The 21,274-nt window shown below is 35.5% G+C and overlaps 1 protein-coding gene and 1 long non-coding RNA gene across 2 annotated transcripts; both read left to right on the top strand.

The window, feature by feature from the left end:
• The first annotated feature begins 330 nt into the window (after positions 1–330).
• On the top strand, positions 331–2,679 carry LOC141485104 (uncharacterized). The gene is made up of 2 exons (XM_074181120.1): positions 331–508; positions 809–2,679. The coding sequence occupies exons 1-2, from the start codon at positions 331–333 to the stop codon at positions 2,677–2,679; spliced, it is 2,049 nt and encodes a 682-aa protein (XP_074037221.1).
• Positions 2,680–10,077: 7,398 nt separating this feature from the next.
• LOC141485162 (uncharacterized) lies at positions 10,078–15,872 on the top strand. Its single transcript, XR_012467055.1, has 3 exons — positions 10,078–13,621; positions 13,742–13,947; positions 14,006–15,872. It is a non-coding gene; the product is annotated as an uncharacterized lncRNA (long non-coding RNA).
• Positions 15,873–21,274: the final 5,402 nt, after the last annotated feature.

Here is a 21,274-nt window from a genome sequence, read left to right on the forward strand (position 1 = left end):
CATATTCGAGAGTGGGAAACGTTTTACTCAATTTTCAAAAGTTTAATACACGATAATAAATTGCTGACGAATGTTGATAAAGTCAATTATTTAGTGGGCCGTTTGAAGGGCTCTGCGTTAAGTGTTTGCACGGGATTGGCTCCTACTGGGGACAATTATGATATTATTTGGAAATCTCTTGTTGACACATATCAAGATGAACGTTCATTAGCGACTAGTTACTTAGATCAGATTTTGGGATTCAAGCATATACAGGGGGAATCAGCAAAAAATCTTGAATCTTTTTTGGAAAAATTCGATTGTGCGGTACAAGCCTTGAAAAACCTTAAGATGAAGGATTTGGCAGATTTTATTTTGGTGCATCAGGCACTTGCAAAACTGGATTCGGAAACGGTTAAATCTTTCGAAATGTCTGTTCGTGGTAAGGGTATACCAGCTTATGAAGATGTAATAAAATTTGTTAAACAGCAAGCTAAAATACTCAATTTGAACCGAAATGCTACAACTGGTAGGGGGAATTGTGTTGATACGAGATCGCGTTCAACAAATAAATCTTTCTGTGTCACTCAAGACAACAGATCGGATAATAAAGAGAAGACAAACACTTGTATGTTTTGTCATAAGGGTAGGCATTTTTTGAGTAGATGTGAAAAATTCAAGCGGTTGACTCCATGTGAACGTTATACATTGGTTCGAGATAATAATTGGTGTTACAATTGCTTGTCTCCAAATCATGGTGTAAGATCTTGTCCGACTGATCGGGTTTGTTCGGAATGTACCAAGAAACATCATTATTTATTGCATTAAGGGAGACCTTTGGCCGGTGTACAACATGACCAAGGGGTACACGGGGCTGTACCAAGTGAAGTTAATGCTAGTAGTGACGCCTCGAATACGAATACTACATCGGAAAATTTTTGTGGAACGGCGATAAAGAATCGTAATAATACAGTATTGTTATCAACGGTGGTAGTAAACGTTCTGAACGGTTCAGGTCAAGGTCAAACGGCTAGATTTTTATTGGATAGCGGTAGTCAGGTTCATCTCATCACTCAGAAATGTTCAAAAAAATTGGGATTGAAAATATCTCGTTGTTCTGTTTCGGTACAAGGAATTGGTTCTAATACATATTCGGTAAGAGGCATCACAGACCTCATCGTGGCGTCTCGTTATGATTCATCGAAGAAATATTTCATGCAGGCGCTTTTAGTTGATAAAATTTCTGATAGACTTCCAAGAGTAAAAATTGAACGGAGTTTTTTGGGTAGTTTTGGAGATATTCAACTAGCTGATAATAAATTTGATGAGCCGACAGAAATTGACGGTATCATAGGTGCGGAACTCTTTGCAACAGTGATAGGGAACAAGAGTTATGCTCCTTCAGCGGGGTCACCAGTGGCGGTACAGACTGTTTTTGGGTATGTTATAATGGGAAAAGTTCCGATATTAAACTCGGTCTCAGACTCGAGGGTATTTTTCAATTTGAAAGAAGAATCATCTCTGAATGAACTTATGACAAAATTTTGGGAAATTGAACAAGTTCCAAAAAACATTTTACCGGATGCTGAGGAATTAGAATGCGATAAAATGTACACTAGTACTTTCAACAGAGATTCAGAAGGGAGATTTACGGTAGCTCTTCCATTTAAGAATTCACCTAGTACACTGAGTGATTCTAAAACTGGCGCTATGACACGATTGTATTCCTTAGAAAGAAGATTGACAAAATTTCCAGAATTGCGTTCAGGTTACAATGATATTATGAGAGAATCCATTGAACAAGGTCATATGCATTGGGTTAAGGATGAATATTTGAAAGCAGCCGATACAACGTACTACATTCCTCATCATGCTATTTTCAAACCTGATAGTTCCAGCACTCCAATTCGAATAGTGCTGGATGCTAGTGCATCCTCCGATAGTGATATTTCTTTGAATGATATTCTATACGGAGGCCCAAAATTGCAGACGGATATTTTTTCTTTGTTGTTGAATTTTAGACTTTTTAGGATTGCTGTCACTGCAGACATTCGTAGAATGTACCACCAGATCAAACTAGTGAACTATCATTGGCGATTTCAGAGACTTCTTTGGCGTTTCAGTCCAGATGAACCAGTTCAAGTGTACGAGTTCAATAGGTTGGCATTTGGGGTCAAGACAAGTCCTTATTTGGCTCTGCGTACAGTCAAACAGTTGATAAAAGAGGAAGGTTATAAATATCCATTAGCAGCAGAAGTGGTATCGACGGATCTATACATGGACGATTTGGTGTGTAGTGTATCTTCGGAAGAGGAAGCTCAGCGGTTATATTCAGAATCGGTAGCAATGTTTGCAGAAGGAAAGTTCGATTTGACAAAGTGGTCTTCGAGTTCGTTGGAATTGTTGGAGAAAATTCCCTTTGAAAAGAGGTTATCGCAGCCTGTGCTTTTTAAGACAGAAACAAAAATATTAGGAATGTTCTGGAATCCTGAAATGGATAGTTTTAGGTTTAAGTTTCCAGTTCCAGGATCTAGCTGTACTAAACGTTTAATCTTGTCCACAGTGGCGCGATGTTATGATCCAGTAGGATTGGTGGCACCATTCGTTTTGTATTTGAAACTTCTGATAAAGGAGCTATGGAAACTCAAAATAGGTTGGGATGACATAGTCCCCTATGAAGTGGTTGAATCTGAAAGATGAAAGGTCGGTACTTGGGGAGATTCAGTTTTCGCGTTACATGGGAACCTTGAGAACATCTCCAGTAATGTTAGTAGCTTTTGCGGATGCCAGCATGGATGGATATGGAGCTGTGGTATATGTGCGAATAGTAACAGAAAACGGAGAAATTGTTGTTAATTTGTTATGTGCGAAATCCAAGGTTTCTCCCTTCAAGATTGTTCCAATTCCTAGACTAGAGTTAGTGGCAGCTCTTCTTTTATCGCGGTTGGTCAAGCATGTTTTGAAAATTTTCAATAATAAAGTTTGTATTTCAAAAATATTTGCATTTTCAGATTCTACGACAGTTCTTCAATGGATAAATTCTACCCTGTTGAAAGATATATTTGTCGCCAACAGGGTTGCACAAATAAAAGAAAATATGTCAAATGCTGAATGGTGTCATATATCAGGGCTAACGAATCCTGCGGATATTTTATCTAGGGGTGCAACTCCTTCCCAATTGATGGAAAACTACTTGTGGATTTCAGGTCCAACTTGGATGAAATTGCCGGTTAAAGATTGGCCTATTAGTGAGAAAAGTTTTTTTGAGAATTGTGGGCAGGACATCGATTCCATAAAATGTCTCGTTTCAATGGAGGACACGGAAACGCATCCATTGTACGAGATGATTATGAGGTCATCATCATACATTACAATTTTGCGGATAACGGTGAGAGTGCTTCGTTTTGTGAAGCTCCTTCCGGTGAAAGAAATAATCACAGCAAGTGATATGAATAGAGCGGAACTGGTCTTGGTGAGAATCGTGCAAGGCAAATATTTTGCATCCGATATCCAACATTTGAATTTGGGAAAGAGAATTTCGAATAGATTGCGCAAATTGAACCCCTTTCTTCAAAACGGAGTTCTAATGGTGGGGGGTAGGTTAGAGAATGCTCCCATATCTTTCGTGGCTCGGCATCCTATCATACTGCCTGGTAAGGATCCTTTCACGAAAAAATTAATAGATTATTATCATAAAATACATCTTCATACCGGTCCATATTTGATGGAAGCCATTTTGAGGCAAAAATTTTGGATATTGGGAGGTAGAAACGTCATTCGACAACGAGTTCATGCATGTAATAAGTGTTTCAGATTAAAACCCAAGACGATAAATCCTCTGATGGCGGATTTGCCGACATCCAGATTACATCAAGCTAAAGTTTTCTCCCATACGGGTATTGACTATTTCGGCCCATTCAGTATAAACCTTGGAAGACGGAGAGGGGCTCAAGTATACAAAGGCTATGTCTGTCTGTTCGTGTGTATGAGTGTAAAGGCAATTCATTTAGAACTTGTTAGCTCATTATCAACAGATAGTTTTTTGCAGGCTTTGAAACGATTTTTATCTCGGAGAGGACCTTGCAGTGTTATTTATTCTGATCAGGGTACAAATTTCGTGGGCGCGAACACTGTTCTTCGAGAAATTAATGAGTTCGTCAATTCCGCGCGGTACAAAAAAGCATTTCAAACAGAGTTAGCTATAAACGGTATTGAGTGGAAGCTCAATACTCCGGCGGCTCCACACATGGGTGGATTGTGGGAAAGCCATGTTAAATGTGCGAAAACTCATATCTTCAGAGTGATAGGCACGCAACTTTTAACCTTTGAGGAATTCAACACTTTGTTGATACAAGTTGAAGCATTATTAAATTCTCGTCCTCTTTGTAGTTTATCAGCGGACCCATCAGCACCTGAGGCATTGACTCCTTCGCATTTTTTGACAATAATTCCATTGAAAGGTTTACCTGCAGATAATTTGATAGATATTAATATAAACAGAATTGATCGGTTCCAGCTAATAGATAGGATGGTTCAAGATTATTGGAAGCGTTGGCATTTGGAGTATCTCACTACTTTACAAGTGAGAGAGAAATGGAATACAAAATGTCCCAATATAAAGGTCGGGACAACCGTCATTTTGAAAAATGATAATTCGCCACCGCTTCATTGGCCATTAGCTATTATTACTGATGTTCATCCAGGAAAGGATGGAATTATTCGTAATGTAACAGTAAGGACTAATAAAGGCACCTACTCTAGACCGGTGGTTAAGGTGTGTCCTTTACCTACTCAATAAAAAAAATAGTTTTTCTTATATCTTCATTTCACATATTGTTTTATTTACTTTATTGAATTGAAATTCTTCATGCAATTGTTATTTTGGGAATTTACGTTTGGTATTACTATAATGGGTTAGATATTTATTGTTGTACCGGTTCAGTATCTCCCACCTGTTTGTTCATGGTGATAACAAGTTGGCTGAAAAACAATTTTTCAGGGTGGGGGGTATGTTCTAGCATTAGTCTTTATTATTAGAATGAAGAATTTTTGTTTTATTATTTGGCAACATTGCTTCTCAGTGAAGTTTAACTGCGAATGAAAATTCGACAAGAGATAGTAGCAAGAAAAGAAAACTGTCGGAAGACGGTCGGTCCGGTGTATATTGTTTATATTGTTTAAAGAATTTTCGGTAATTCGGTATAGTTTTATGGTCAAAAGTAGAAGTCAGTATAGCGTGCTTTCGATCCGTTATTCATTGGGTTAAGAGTGGTGTTTTCCTAATTCCTCCTTTCCTTCCCAAAGCCATTTCCAGCACCATCAGAAATCGAGAAGACAAATTACGGACCAGTGAAGGTAAGAACTTTCTTTCTATTTCTCACAGAACATTATCGGGATGTTCTAGAAATAAACAGAACAAGCGGCATAGCATCATATACATACAGGGCTTTTCATGATGAGCGTTAATTAGCCGTTTCTGGCAAACAATTGAACGGATCAACCTGAAAATTCCACAGTATGCATAAGTCAATATGACCTTCACGCCTAAAATATTTTAGACGAAGCGGCGTTGTCGCTTCTACTATAAAGTAGCGGCTTCTTTGATTTTTCAAATAGAACACCCCGTATAAAAAATGAGACCTCGTTCGAGCTAAGGTGAGACCTTAGCTCGAACAAGTTTGTAGTGGTGCGATAGCTGGTCAACGAAAAAACATATTTTAAACATATTTTTAAACATATGTGAAAATATTTTAACTCAGTGAAGCAATTGGTACTTTGAGTGATCCAAAAGTCTCAGTATGGCTCAATTACTCGAAATCTTGAAGAGATAAAAGAAAACCCAAGTACCAGTGGTTGAGGATTTTATTTTGGCTATAAGATGCAGATCTTTTATTTGATTTTGTCCATGACTTTATGGATCATACAAAGGTCTAGGTCAGCTTAATAAATGAGATGCAATTTATCATCGCGGAAATGGAAAGAGCGGAAAAAAGTACGCCTTGTTATGATTGAGTGACTCGAAAAGTCATTCGGTGGTCGACCCTGCTAAGTAGTGGGAAAAAATAACAGTTGTTTCTCTTGACAACTTGACTATCATCCCAAATTTGACTTTGATCATATCCTGAATTTGTGATAAAACTTGAGATTTAAGTCCTAAATAAATCCATTGGATTCATGTGATGATAGTCGGACCAATGATCACTTATGGAGCAATCGCCTGGTGGCCGAAGGCAGGCTTTACAGAAAACGGCTCAGGCGAAGCTCTCTGGCTCACAGACAGAGAATTGTCTGGCCATTAGTGGTGCCATCAGTATCACACCGTCAGCAGCCATGGAGATCCTTGTAGATCTACCTCCTCGCCATATTTTTCCGTAGCGAGAGGTGCTAGAATTACTGCATATAGACTTGTGCATAATGGCAATTACACAAATCAATTTATTTTAGAGTACAACATACTTCTAGTCGATACTGGAAGTCAAAGCATTCTGGAAATGACCTCTGACTTCATGCCTCCAACTGTCAACTACGAACTGCCTTATAAAGTACTGTTCCTGAGTAGAGAGAATTGGATCCTCCGGAAGAAGAAAATATTGAGTTGATTCACAAATGGATCAAAAACACCTTCAAGTTTTGGTGCAGGTGTGTTCAGTCGCAGACCCATCACATATATATCAACCTACTGAGAGACCTATGCGACTATATTTCAAGCGGAAGTCTATGCCATCTAACTGAGTGCGGAGACATTGGTAGAATCGAACCCCATTCACATGTCAATAAAAATATTCTCGGAGAGTCAAGCTGCGTTGGAAGCTCTCAGGCTGCTGACTCCCTCCAAAAGGGGGTGATGCAAGCAGCTTCATCGAATCAAAACCTGTCATGGCATCGCTTTCGGCTTTGCCGAACAAACATTGAACACATAGATGGCAAGAAGATGTGAGAATCACTCCAAGATGTTCATTCACCTTTCGAAGCTTAAAACCAAACAGTTTTTGGACTACAGTAGGGATGAAATACGATGTCTAACAGGTCTTTTCACAGGTCATTATCATTTGAATCATCATATGCAGAGATTTGGACTGTCGGAAGAGTGTGTGTTGTTTCTGTTCGGAAAATGATGAAACAGCTGAGCACTTACTTTGTGCCTGCCTCGCTGTGGACCAAATCAGGTTTTCAGAGTTTGACTGAGCCGTACTCTTACTATCTGACCTGAAAGACCACTCACCATACAAACTAATTGGGTTTGTTAAGAAGCTGAGTTTATTTGGTCGTATTTGAATAGATGTGAGGTGCGGTGGGGGTGGAATAGACCCACTCACTTCTGAACTAACCTAACCTAACCCAACTTTGCAATTTATTTGAATGTTTTTCTTATTCCGAAGCAGAATACCGATTGAAATCATGATCAGATATGACCTCGACAGACTGAATTTGAATTCTGAATGACGTTGAAAGAACATCCAACGATAACCTTACATTTGACAATGATCTTGGCAATTAAAAAAAAAAGAAACTGATTCTGAACTGAAAGAACTGGTCGATACGCGGTGAAATGAAATGACATCTTAGAACAGACAGAAATAATAACTAAATAGATTCAATCGTTTATTTCGCTTACACAATCATTCTATTCATCATTTTACCATCATGAATGTTTGCCGTTTGAATGAGCTTTAAAGGTTAAATTCACTCAAAGTTGAATCCGATTGTAATGTTCATCTCTTTCTTCATTTCTCAGACGCAAAATATGGATTTCCGTTCAAAATCTGATCTTGACTTGTAGATAATTTGCAAGACCATAATCTATGTCAAATCTAAGGATAGTCAAAAGAAAAATGCGAATATCTTGAACATTCTTCTTCTTGAATAATAATGGAGTTTTAACCCAACACCAAACCGTTATTTCGATCACCAAGTGATCACCTTCAAGAGGAAGATTACACTGAATATACATACAATGTTGTTATTATTTATACCTTAGATACCTCTGCTAGGTACCTGTGTCTAAATTGTCTTAAGTTTACAGTGTTGCCTCATCTACTAGTCTCAAATTAATTTTACACTATGGCCTTATCTAGTAGTCAGGTAAATCTGATAAAACTTGATAAAAAATACCCGGTTTGTGATCTGTAATCGTTCAATCTGTAATCGTTCAATCAATATATCTCGTTTACTGTTGTGTGTATTCAAGAGTACATCTGATAAAAGCAATATTTTTCTCAAAGAATATTTGTAATTGTAGAATCAGTGATTTTTTTCCAGTAGACTGTTTTCATATACCAAGATATCAAAGCATGAGTGTTTAAGTGTTTTCTGTGATGTTGATCAGATCAGATCGTATTTATAAACATATTAGGCAAATTGTTTCTATCCAAAACAATACAGGATTGTAAACTTCGTTGATCAATTCAACGTTAATGTTGAATTGATATTTGTTCTATGCAAACAAATTCAAACAGTAAACTTGGTGATAATGGACTTTATCAAAAGCGGTAGATATTAGTGTACTTCGAATTGGAGGTGAATCTAATCGGTGTTATTTACTGGGTAACTGATTGCGAATATTCAGTTTCAATATCTCGTTGAATTAATAACGAGAATGTTAGTTTCACCAGTCTCTCTGACCAGAGATAAATTTTTCTTTGTGAGTGAAACACATATTTACATTTCAGCATTGGTAAAAGTGTATTCACCAAGGTTTGTATTTTACATTGATTGTTTTGTTTTATAGAATATTGATTATTTATGAGATATATGTATGTCTCAGTACAGTGTTATTAATAACTCTCTCTACAAATCCCTTGTTTAATTTGCCAAGAATGGTATTTAGTTGCACATTCATATTAAAGTAACATCTCAAAATGAATTTCACACTTCTTCTGCTGGTCAGAAACAAAATGTTTTTAGCAGTGCGGACGTTAAAAAACTCCCCCTCTACTAATTTTTGAACGAAGCAAGATATCAAAGTTGGACATAATTTGATTGAGAAGAAATCGTTTTTAGTACTTTTTGACGAAAAAGCCAATGGTCTGACATCATTCGCTGCAGAGAACGTAGTATCAACTTTTTTTTGAGATAAAAACGGCAGTTTTGTTGACCCTCTGTTCGATAGGTATTTCAATTCTCTATGCAACGGTCTTCACTGTTTTGAATTTGATTAACCAGCTGCAGAATTATTAGTGCATGAATTGGAGACTAGAAAAAATCATATTTAATAACGTGAAGAGGATTGAAAAAGCTCCAGAGTTAGTTATCCCACGTGTTACACAAACTTTGAATTATGTGAGAGAAAGAAATGTGTCACGGAGATTGAGATAATTTACAATGAAATTGTATCAAAGTATGCCATGTTGATTGGTAGGCGCGATACGTTGGAAAGGCCTGCTCGTTCACCTGATTTGACTCCTCCTGATGTTTTCCATCGAGGCTGTATCGAATTGAAAGTTCACGATACGCAACCTAGGACAATACGGGAATTGAGAGAGACATAGTTACCAAAATTTGTGCAAGCATCTCCCCAGAAAAATACCAATATGGTAGAAATGAGTTCGAATATACCCTGTTTTAGTGTGAGGAATTACAAGGAGAACTTTTCAGTAGTTACTCAAATGATTTGTTTCATATATAAGATAAATAATAACGAAGTTAACATTAAATGCTTTCGTGTTCTGCCCTTCAAATTAACACTTATCTATGCAAATTATCAACTTACTTTTCCAACGAATATTTATTTCAAAAAAATATGACCAAGGAACGCGGAGTAAATAAATTTCTAGTCCCCAATTGAAACGTCTATAACTCCGCAACCGGTTGCTGTAACGGGCACACTTGCAGACCGGTTTCGGTCTCATTAGCCACTCATCAGTGCAAGATAGTGGCCATCATCGACCTAAAGTCAATTATATTCCATAATTGAAAATCGGAATTCTTTCAGTCTGCAAGTGTGCCCGTTCCAGAATTGAATGTCGACTCTTTCAGTTGTATTGCTAATTGCATTTGCAGGAAATTTTCTGTGAAGATCCCTGCACTGTCGCTTGTCAGATATAATCCAACGCCCTTCGTGGTATTAGCCAGGGGAGTAGTGATTTTCTGATAGGCATTAGTCCATTCAACCTCCTGTGGGTATATCCGAGACTGGCCTTAACGTTTAAAGTTAATTTCTTTGGATTTGTTAGCTGCCAGTCTTCAAGAATAGCCCACTGACTGATAAAAAAATCGATTAAAAGTATTTGTCTTTGGAAAACATTCATTGACCAGAAGAATATAAGGTTTCACTCAGATGGTAAATAAAATATACTATACATTTGAAAAATCCTCCAATTTGAGTGCTACGATAGAGCAAGCATACATTTCCTGTTTTATCGGTATGAAGAGTAATAATATAGGATCCCAGTATAAAACGACTTTCACCGAGCTGATTAATGGATGAAAAGTACTGTATAACAAATTAAAATGTGAGTAAACATATTGCAAATGGGTGGACAAAAAAAATTCAGTCACAACTCTTGGGTAGACAGGTATAAACAGGTAAATCGATTCTAGTAATATACACTGGTAGAAAACCAAAAACTTTCTTTCTCAAAAAATTAATCACATCTGAAAATATAACCCTTTCAATTTAAAAAAGATTATTTCTTTAAAAACACGATAGTATAGGGTTGTATGCCAAAAATCAGCGCTGAGTTCCGGTTGACGATTTTAAAAAAATTAAATATTGCTGCGAGTTAAAACGCGCGACAGAGTGGTCCCATTAAACCATCCCATGCGATAGAAGAGGACACAGCATTGCAGCTAGATTGCAGTTCGTCCATTGAATGAAAGAGAGTGTGTAAGCTATTTGTCCATGAAAATGAAAACGATAGTGATAGATTCGTAAATAATGTGCATCATTTTGAAGTAACTTAATAGTAAAATAGAAAACATAGTATCAATATAGAAGAATGCTTCTCAAATACTTTTTATTGAAATAATCATATATGTGTGTATATATTTTATGTAAAATCGAAGTTATACATCTATTCTTCCCAAGTTTTAGCTTTATAGAGTACTACTGTGTCATCAGCAAAGCTCATAACATTGCCTTTTACATTGAATTTGAATGGGTCGTTCAAATATATTATGTTGAAGAGTATAGGTTCAAGGACAGTGTCTTATGGAATATCCAATTCAATAGGACTCATGCAGTCTTTGATTTTGGTATATTTTTCAAGGTTATTTAGATTGATGAAATCATAACCCTCACTTCTGGCAATACCGTAGTGGACTGACTGCCTTAACCATATGTTATTATTATTATTCACAAATGATTGATATCCCGTAGCAAACGCAACAAATTTTCATATAATATTTCTCTCAACTGGAAAAAACAATCCGGTTAACTTCATAATATTCAAAGAGCTGGACTTTTTCAACTTCCCTTCAAGCTTAAAACCTCACAGAAAAGCGTGCCCCAGTTCGCTTTCCTTCAAGACATTTTTTCCTCTCGAGCTAAATGAATTTTAATTTGAGCTCTTTATAATAATGGAGCGCTTTTTTGACAAGGTCTATTATTCCAGCACGAGTTCCGAATTCAGATCGGGAGACGTGGAAGTTTTCGTATCTTGGAAGCTTTATTATATTTTATTGGATTTTTTGGATAACCGAAGATGTTTTTCATGTGAACCTCACCGAAAGAGATTTTCTTTTTCGAAGAATTTAGAAAATTTGTACAGTGAAAATATTGATTTTATCAAGGGAGATGTTTTGATTACTGTGGTAATGGCTCAGTCAATGTTTTTAATTTTGATATTTTTATTTATAATTTCTTTCAAAAAGTTTCAGGAACTTTGAAATATTGCAACTATTCGAGAGACAAATATGAAAGGTTGAAATATTTCACGAAATATATTGTGCTGAAGCTTTTTCACTAATTGAAAATTTCTGCCGTAAATCATAATTTCATCCGACTCCTACTGCAACTGAAGAGTGAACCAAATGAAAAAGATACTATTTAGCTATTCATTTCCTGGAGTTTCAGAAACCCTATTACGTGATATTATTACCCATAGATGGATTTCGAATGTTTCCAAAAGTTTACTCAACACTCATCGAGTCAAAACATTGGTATTATAATATCTGACGATTCATCAAAACTTCACATCCTCAGGTTAGTAGGTCATTATTTCCAACACCTTTATTATCTAGGTGACTGTGCAGCAAACTATTGGTAATTTGCACATTCGCAAATGGCTGTTTTTTGCTTGAGAGCACTGTGGTTTTGTTTTGAGGGTTCTTTTTAACAAACGTTACACTGAAGTAGGTGCCATGCAACTTTATGGAATGACAAAAAGCATCCATTTAGAATATTGCGAAATCGAATGGGACAAATTTGTGGAAACATATTCTGTTTGGTTTCAAATATTTTGGGAAAACGAGGAAATAAATTTTCACAAGATTATATGAGAAACGCTCACCTATAGTAATATCCGTCAGCTTACAACTGACTATAAGTATAATTGTTTCAGATAATTATATCGAACAGGTGTTTTGAGGAAAAGTTAAAAGTATTTCGAATCAAAATAACATTATTATTATTATGAGTTCTAGCTTTTTTGGTTCGCTCAGCATGACAGTACCATTGCTTTCTTTTTATAAGTACTTTATCATCGAGTTGGCCACCCCCAAAAACGTTTCTTCAAAATGGAGTAAAAAGAAAAGTTTGGGATGATCTGTACTTTTTATCCCATTGAACTTATCAGCCTATGCGAAAGTAATGTATTAACTTCCAGTTTTTTCTAGAATGGAACACATATTCGTCCGATGCAACCCTACAACACCAAAAATAAGTTTCAACCCTTAACTGGTGATGTGGAAATTTGATCACATAACTGGTGAAGTGGAGTTTCACAAACCCCAGATTTATATTAGCTCCTGAGATGACTTTTCCACATCGAACCTGCTTCTGAAGTTGTTGTTGGGGATTACAAGTCCTACTGGGACTTGATGAGTGACCAAGGTCCTTCTGTTTCTTATGAATCTAGAGACGAGAAACGAAGGTTGTAGAAGAGATGATATCATAGCTAAGACCACATGAGAGATGCGACAGTAATTCAGACATACCTAATTTCGGAAATCCTTCCACCTGGCACGAGTTCGGTAACCACCACAAATCCTCTAAAGAGATCAAGTTTCAGACTGCAAATATCCACACGAAAATACCAATCAGTCTTCCACTATACAATCCTGACTTGTAGAAATAATCCCCGTGAAGGATGGCACAAATACAACCATATATATCCTAAAATCAGTCTGATGGTACACTTGAACTCCGAACCAAGCTCATCGAAGGCCAACTTCCGAATTCCAAGAGACTGCCACATCTGACAGCTAACCAGTTGTTGCCACAGTGCATCCAACCTACACTACAAGCACCAAGGGGCGCTGTGCACAACATCATAAATCTATCAATTCCTTCACAGCCACTTGAGACAATATCAACAAGTCAATGACCCATCAAAACTCCTTCTCAAAGCAATGCAAGTTCGGCGGATGTCAACCAACAGCTGTCTCTTAACCTTGTAATTGGATGTTTACAAAAATATTGACTCCAACCTATTTTCAACTATTTACCAATCCTTATTCATGTGATGGAATAGAAACATATAAGGTAAGTCGTCACATCTTTCCCATTCAGTACGAATATTTGAAAATTCATATTATGCAGAATATTTCCCGAAAATATCAAACAGTATTCAGAAACCCAGAGCTAACTAATATTGTTTTGCAGGCGATATTGCTCTAATATGTAAGTAAACCATCTGGAAGCGATGAGTAACAATCTATGCGAAAAATATTCTTGGAAAGGTAAAGCGAATAAGGCAGACAACGGCTGAAAAATGATAGGTGAAGAAAACTGAGAAACATACAACAACAACAATTTCAACCTAGCGAGGAATTCCGGATCTCCAACGTCGTTTGGCAATAGGAGAATGCGTAAGTACTGGTCAAAGCAGTTAGTCAGGGAGCATACATTTATTCTTGTACATTTCAGGTATAGTTTTCTATGGAACGGAAGATTCCCATTACTATGATGTTAAATGAATAAAATCAACTTGTAACTGAATTACATTGTTAATATCCTTTGAATAAAGATCTCAAAAGGTAAGGTAGTGTTTTGAAAGGTCACATAGGAGCAGTTTTGATCTAGTGCTAAATTGAAACGTAACACTTGAAATCCTCTCGTTTGTTTTTTTTCAAGGTGCACACGTATGTTCAGCCTTGATTTTTTAATTCTGAAACCAGCTCCATAGAGGAGAACCAGTTGTCTGCTGTTAACATTCCGTTTGGAACCCATAATGGGCGCAAAAAGTCGTAGAACTGACTAACGCGGCTTAACCATTTTTTTTATAAGCATCGAAGAGAGTTTTTCCATCGCTATCTTTACCTGCGTAAATGTATCCATTTATAAAATAGTGGGTCGTAGCATCAATCATTGCCATAACTTTTATACACAGTCAAAAGTATTTCTCCAAAAGAAGATCATAGGTTGCTTTGAAATTTTCATCTCTATTGGAAAAACTATTACTTCATGCCGACATCGCCATGTTCCACCAGAAAATCACACTTTTTTCAACAATGAAATCAAATTTCTTGGCCTTTCAACGACATCATTCGTTTGATTATATCATTGCGAAGATGAACTATTTTGAATCAAGAAAATATAATATCATCTCAAAATCCACCACCTATTTGAAGGGAAAAATAAACTGTTTCAAATGGAGAGCAGTATCAACTTGATCTGAACACATAGTGTTCGTTTGAATTCAATACTGTATCCCTTCAAATAACTCAATTCGTTCATAACAAGAGTTTTGTGAATCTACATACAAAACTATATTATGATCGACTGAAAATAACATAAATTTTGTATAGGGGAATTCCGTTGTAAGCATCGCGTACGCGCCAGTATGTGTTGGAAAGTGATGTTGGTGTGTTGCGATTTTGAGGAGGAAGTGTTTCATGTGTCTGTAGGCAGTGCAATTTATTTCCGATTATTTGTATCTACCATAATGGAACAGATTTTACAAGACTGGGGTCTTGAACAGTTGAAAGATATTTTCATGGGTAAGTATTATAATTGGATAAAACTCCGCTATATCAGTTAGTACCGCGTTGTATAAGTAGTACCGAAGAGAAAGAGGTAAACTTTGACGGCAACTCTTAATTTTGCCCTCATTTTGCGAAAATCATACCAATGCTCCGTAATTTTTCACACATGCATTATTACATGTGCCGAGCTCTACAAGTGTATATTAATTCAAACTGAAAAATCCTCCACGTTGATTCAAATTTGCCAATATTTTGTTTTGAACATACATTTTATCTTGTTTCAAATAAGAGCATTTTTTCTAAATAAAATTTGATTTTTTCTTAGACCAAATTCATTTTTTATTGAAAGATAGAGGTACTTATACTTTCGACAAAATTATGATACAAAAAATACAAAAATAGGCACCAGTAGGAATAAAAAGCTTCTATATGTGACAGCCACTTTCTGATTTCAACATATGAATATTTGTTGAATTCCCAAACGTCTTTGCTTTCTGTAATCACTTCAGAAATGTTTTTATGTTATGTTTTATGTTTTATGAATATACCCTACTCAGCTTGAAAATATTCAATATATTTCCTTTAGGAATGTAAGAAATAGGTAGAAATATTACCAAACTCACCAGAGATGAAATATGAATTTCCAAAAAAGTGAAAACAGTGAATGCTGTTATTTGAATAGCGAATCATTTTTCTTTCGGTATGTTTGTATGATCATGAGTTACATTTTTTTAATGAAATATTTTATGGTAAATATTCGTTTTGAGGGCACCCGGCGATTTTGAAACAAAGTTTGACTGCACTTACGTATTTTGATGCATAGATTACGAATCCGAAAGAAAAAAGCGGCGCTCGCCCTTATTTACAAAGTTACGACCCTTTAAATTTCAGAAACGGGCAACTTTTAAGCCTTCCTTTTCACAAGATGAACTATTTAAAAACACAAGCATTTATTCACTAGGTCACCTTTACACCTTATTCCTCCTTAATTGACACTTTTCAATTCAACAATCAACATTTTTCTTATGAAAAATGAAATTTGAAAACGAATGTTTGCATCAGTCGTACCAACTATGCCATTAACCTTAGAAACATAAAATACAGAGAGAGATATATATAACCAAAAAGCAGCCTCGTACATTTTTTAACATTTTTATTGGAAAAATGTTGATGGTTGGAGTGAAAAGTGTTAAGGAAGGAGGAATAAGGTGTAAAGGTGATCTAGTGAATAAATGCTTGTGTTTTTAAATAGTTTATCTTGTGAAAAAGAAGGCTGAAAAGTTATCCTTTTCTGAAATTTTAAGGACCGTAACTTTGTAAATAAGGAAGAGCGCCGCTTTTTTCTTTCATATTCGTAATCTACGCATCAAAATACGTAAGTACACTCAAAATTTTTTTCAAAATCGCCGGGTGCCCTCAAAACAAATATTTACCCATTTTATATTTTTCATTGATCCTCTAATAATACTCACAAGACACTTTGAATTGCTATAACGGTTCCAAAATTATTATTTTGTATAGACTTCTGTACATTTCAAAGGTATTTGAGGTACGTCTTTTGAATTGATTATTTATTTTTGATCAGATAATGTTTAACCACCTTTTGACTTGCTAGAAATCGTATATTAAATAATAAGACCTCAGACAAGTTTGAAACTTTGAGGTTTGAGGAACAATTGGGTTGGTTGACGGAATAAACCCACTTAAACAGCGTTTTATTGAAAAAAAATATTTTTTTTGATCAAGTGGCTGCTGTTTTCATATTTTTACCTTTCTATATATCCGAAATAGTGGCTAATGATGATGTGCTGATTTCTTCTTTCGTTTCAGAATCCAAGTGATGTTCCGGAAATTGTGGATAAACAAAAGCAGAATGCAGAACTTGATCGACGATAGTGATTTTCTTAATGTTATTTACCAGAATGGCATCGAGTTTCAAAAACTTCATTTTTGGGTAAAATTACCAATGAATTAATTCATTTTTTGTCTGAGTTGTAATGTTGTTTATAGATTTCGATTATTTTTTTCATTTGTTAATTTGCAATTTGTCAAGAATATGTCCCTTTTTATATATGTTTTCTTATCGAATATTTATTTCTGTTATTTGTATAACGGTATGACCTCTCAAAAGTGTGCGGTTGGAATAAAATATTTAAGCAAAGATTAGCAAAGAAAATTTAGTTCTTCATTACGTTTTATTTTTAATCACATGCTTTTTCAGGATAATATTTATGATTTGCAATTGCTTCAAATAAACCAATCATAATATGTAAAGTATTATTTAGTTTCTTTCCTTAATACTCATAGCTGTTCATATTATAGATGAGATACTTTGGATTCAAGTAACTAAATACATCCAAATGAGAGGGACAGTTTATAAACAGAAGTATAAGTTCATCTTTGATGAAGAGAATGAAAAATGCTTCTCTTCAAAGAAAAACAATTAATTTCTCATACGGAGACATTTAAATAATGTTCCAAGTAAACATATCATTCTTTCAAAACCCAAAACAGTTTTGCTTCGAGATTATTTTCCTCAAACTAAAGAATGCATACTCACTTCTCTAATGTAGTTATTTCTATTGAAATGTATGCACAATCTTGGTGGAATATTTTTTTTTACTTAAAACAAGCGTTTATTCAGTCCATTTGAAATAATGATTCATATTCAACTCGAGAGAATATGTTTGAAGGTGATTGACAATGTTTCGTGATGAATTTCACTAGTTCGGACTTCCATTGTCTATTATATAAAATGATTTGAAATCCCTGAAACAAGTAAAAAAGAATAATTAAAAAAAAAAAAAAAAAATAGTTGAAAATAACAATTATATTAAGCAACAATAAACCTGAAATGAAATAATAGTAAAATAACCTACAAGTAAAAATATAATAATTGAATAAAAATTAAAGGAATGCAAAAAGAAAATAATAAAAATAAAAAAGTGTAGAGATTCCAAGTCACGTTAGTTCACGACGTTTCGATTGTTGGTATCTACAATCGTCTTCGGGTGATGACTGGACTGATTCCTTCGAGAGATGACTATTTTATAGGTCGTTGAAATACTTTCACTTTCTCTACTTTCCATTTTCCGCTTCACTGATTCCGTGAGAGATGACCGATTTGGCGGGAGTTGGTCATTTCTCGTTTGATGATGGGTTTCCATATGTTTCGTATATCTACGCTGGCCTGGCTGAATACGTTGTTGGACAACATGTATGCGGCTTCCTTAAATTTTCTCCTGAACCAATGTTCCTCTCTGTGCAAGATCTCAGCTTGGGACCACTCGATGTTGTGTTGATGGGTCCAAACATGGTTTGCTATTCCTGATTTGTTGGTTTCTCCTCGCTGTGTGTGCTTCTTGTGCTCGGCAATGCGAATATTCAATGGCCTCTTAGTTTCACCAATATAGGATTTTCCGCACTCACAGGGTATCCGGTAATGTTGTGTTGATGGGTCCAAACATGGTCTGCTATTCCTGATTTGTTGGTTTCTCCTCGCTGTGTGTGCTTCTTGTGCTCGGCAATGCGAATATTCAATGGCCTCTTAGTTTCACCAATATAGGATTTTCCGCACTCACAGGGTATCCGGTAAAAATAGTCATCTCTCGAAGGAATCAGTCCAGTCATCACCCGAAGACGATTGTAGATACCAACAATCGAAACGTCGTGAACTAACGTGACTTGGAATCTCTACACTTTTTTATTTTTATTATTTTCTTTTTGCATTCCTTTAATTTTTATTTATTCAATTATTATATTTTTACTTGTAGGTTATTTTACTATCATTTCATTTCAGGTTTATTGTTGCTTAATATAATTGTTATTTTCAACTATTCTTTTTTTTTTTTTAATTATTCTTCTTTACTTGTTTCAGGGATTTCAAATCATTTTATATAATAGACAATGGAAGTCCGAACTAGTGAAATTCGAGAGAATATGTTTCTCAGTTTAAAAAAATATTTCTTCATGAATATAGGAGAGCAAGATTTCTTCAAATCGAGATAATGTTCTTCACTTTGAGATTTTTATTATTACTGTGTACCATACTTCCGGGGTTTATTGGGAATGTACATCCTGAATTTACACCGACCCCTAAACCCAATCAGCATTTCGTCTATGCAAGCGTATTCTATTATAGGGTAATAAGTTTGGCAATTCTTGATAAATATTTCGAATAATATCAGCATACAAATGTTATTATACTGTTATCCAATTATTTTACCTCACATATGCCACTTATTCAATTATTGTATTCAAAAAAATATTTATCCAACAATCTGGAAACATTCGCATATTATTCCGTTAGCCAAAATACGCAATGCAGAGAGTCTGACTGACCTTCGCCCAATTAGCATTTTGTGTGCCATATCTAAAGCGTTTGAAAAATTTGTAAACTTGCAGATACGTAGCTACTTGAATGATTTCAGTATATTACCTACATGTCAATCAGGGTTCCGGCCAAACCACAGCTGTACAACAGCTCTTTTGAAAGTTGTTGATGATTTACATTGTTCTATCGACAATAATAAACTTTGTCTTCTAGTATTGTTGGACTACTCCAAAGCATTTGATCGTATTAACCACTTTCTACTTCTGGCAATACTGAAGTACCTGGGTTTTGCCTCTAGCGTGGTCACTCTGCTTGGAAATTATCTGACAAACCGTTCTCAGTGTGTCATACTCAATAACAAAAAATCGAATACCCTTAAAATAAATAATGGGGTCCCTCAAGGATCGATTTTAGGTCCACTTCTTTTTGTTTTATATACTTCTCAGTTCTCACACTGCCTTCGTCACACTTCTATGCATTGTTACGCCGACGATACACAGTTGTATTTACAATTCGATGAAAACTCACTCAATATTGCGCTATAACAAATGAGTCATGATCTGCACTCTCTGATAACTGAATCAAGTAAATATTGTCTCTCTGTAAACCCAACTAAATCTTGTGTCATGCTCTTCGGTAGGCCAAATGCAAAGAATCGTTGCACCGAGTTGATTAACATTTCCATCGATGGGGTTCAATTACCAAAAAGTGACGTCACGAAAAATTTAGGCCTTTATCTCGATAATTCTCTGCGTTTCACTACGCATGTTTCTCAGATTCTTAGGAAGGGTTATATGAATCTAAAATTAGTATACTCGAATAAAAATCTTTTGAACAAAACAAATAAAATATTACTCTGCGACGCACTGGTACTATCTCATGCAAACTATGCTGATACTGTTTATGGTCCAGGACTCTTGAAATCTGACAGGCAGAGACTTCAAAAACTGCAGAATTCGTGCATAAGACTCGTCACGGGCGTAAGGAGACGTGAGCATGTGTCTCAATACTTGAAACAACTCGGGTGGCTGAACATGGATGCTAGGCGCACACTACATTCTGCTAGTTTATTCCATAAGGTCATATCCACTGGGAAACCTGCCTACCTATTCACGAAACTGGCCTTTAGAACCGATGTACATAATCTAAATTTGAGATTTAAACATCTCTTGACTGCACCTAAACATAAAACTTCTTTTTTTCGAGGATCTTTTTCTTACAACATTGCACACTTATATAATCGGCTACCCATTGAATTCAAATCCCTATCACCACTTAGTTTCAAGAAAAATTTGAAGAGATTCATGCTACAATCCGGTTCTCTTCTTTTATGACAGTTATCAGTTGACACCTATACATATGTTTTTACAATAAATATGAAGAAATCATCAAATTTATCATCATATTTGTAACATGATTTTCCACACATAGAACATATAATTTTCATTTATTCGTTTATTGCCTCTCTTTTCTACTTTTCTTCTGCTTCTCTCCCTTTTTTCCTTTTTTTTTTCTTCTTTCTAGTTTTAATTAAGCAAACAATGTGTATTATTATAAGTTATCTCTTACTGGTTGGATGGAAGAGCAATTTCTGCCTTGATTCGTCATGCGCAGACGTTGAATTCTGCCATTTGTTAGGTTAGATTAGTATCCCTTGTACTGAGTAACCTTTCAATAAAAGCATTTATTATTATTATTATTAATATCGAAGATATTATTTTACTTTTCTCTTTCGTCCCTATCTAACGCGTTATTAAAACGAATATAGGTACAGTAAAATTATAAGAATGCGCTTCAAAGAAATATTAGTTTCTAGGCTAAAATAGGTCTACAAACCATACGTAGCTGTTTTGCGGGTCCATTTATGTCTGTAAGGTG

This window comes from Leptinotarsa decemlineata, unplaced genomic scaffold (assembly GCF_025532065.1).
Source record: "Leptinotarsa decemlineata unplaced genomic scaffold, Ldec_3_MD MMD2_tig00026307_RagTag_RagTag, whole genome shotgun sequence".
In the NCBI taxonomy this organism is placed as follows: domain Eukaryota; kingdom Metazoa; phylum Arthropoda; class Insecta; order Coleoptera; family Chrysomelidae; genus Leptinotarsa; species Leptinotarsa decemlineata.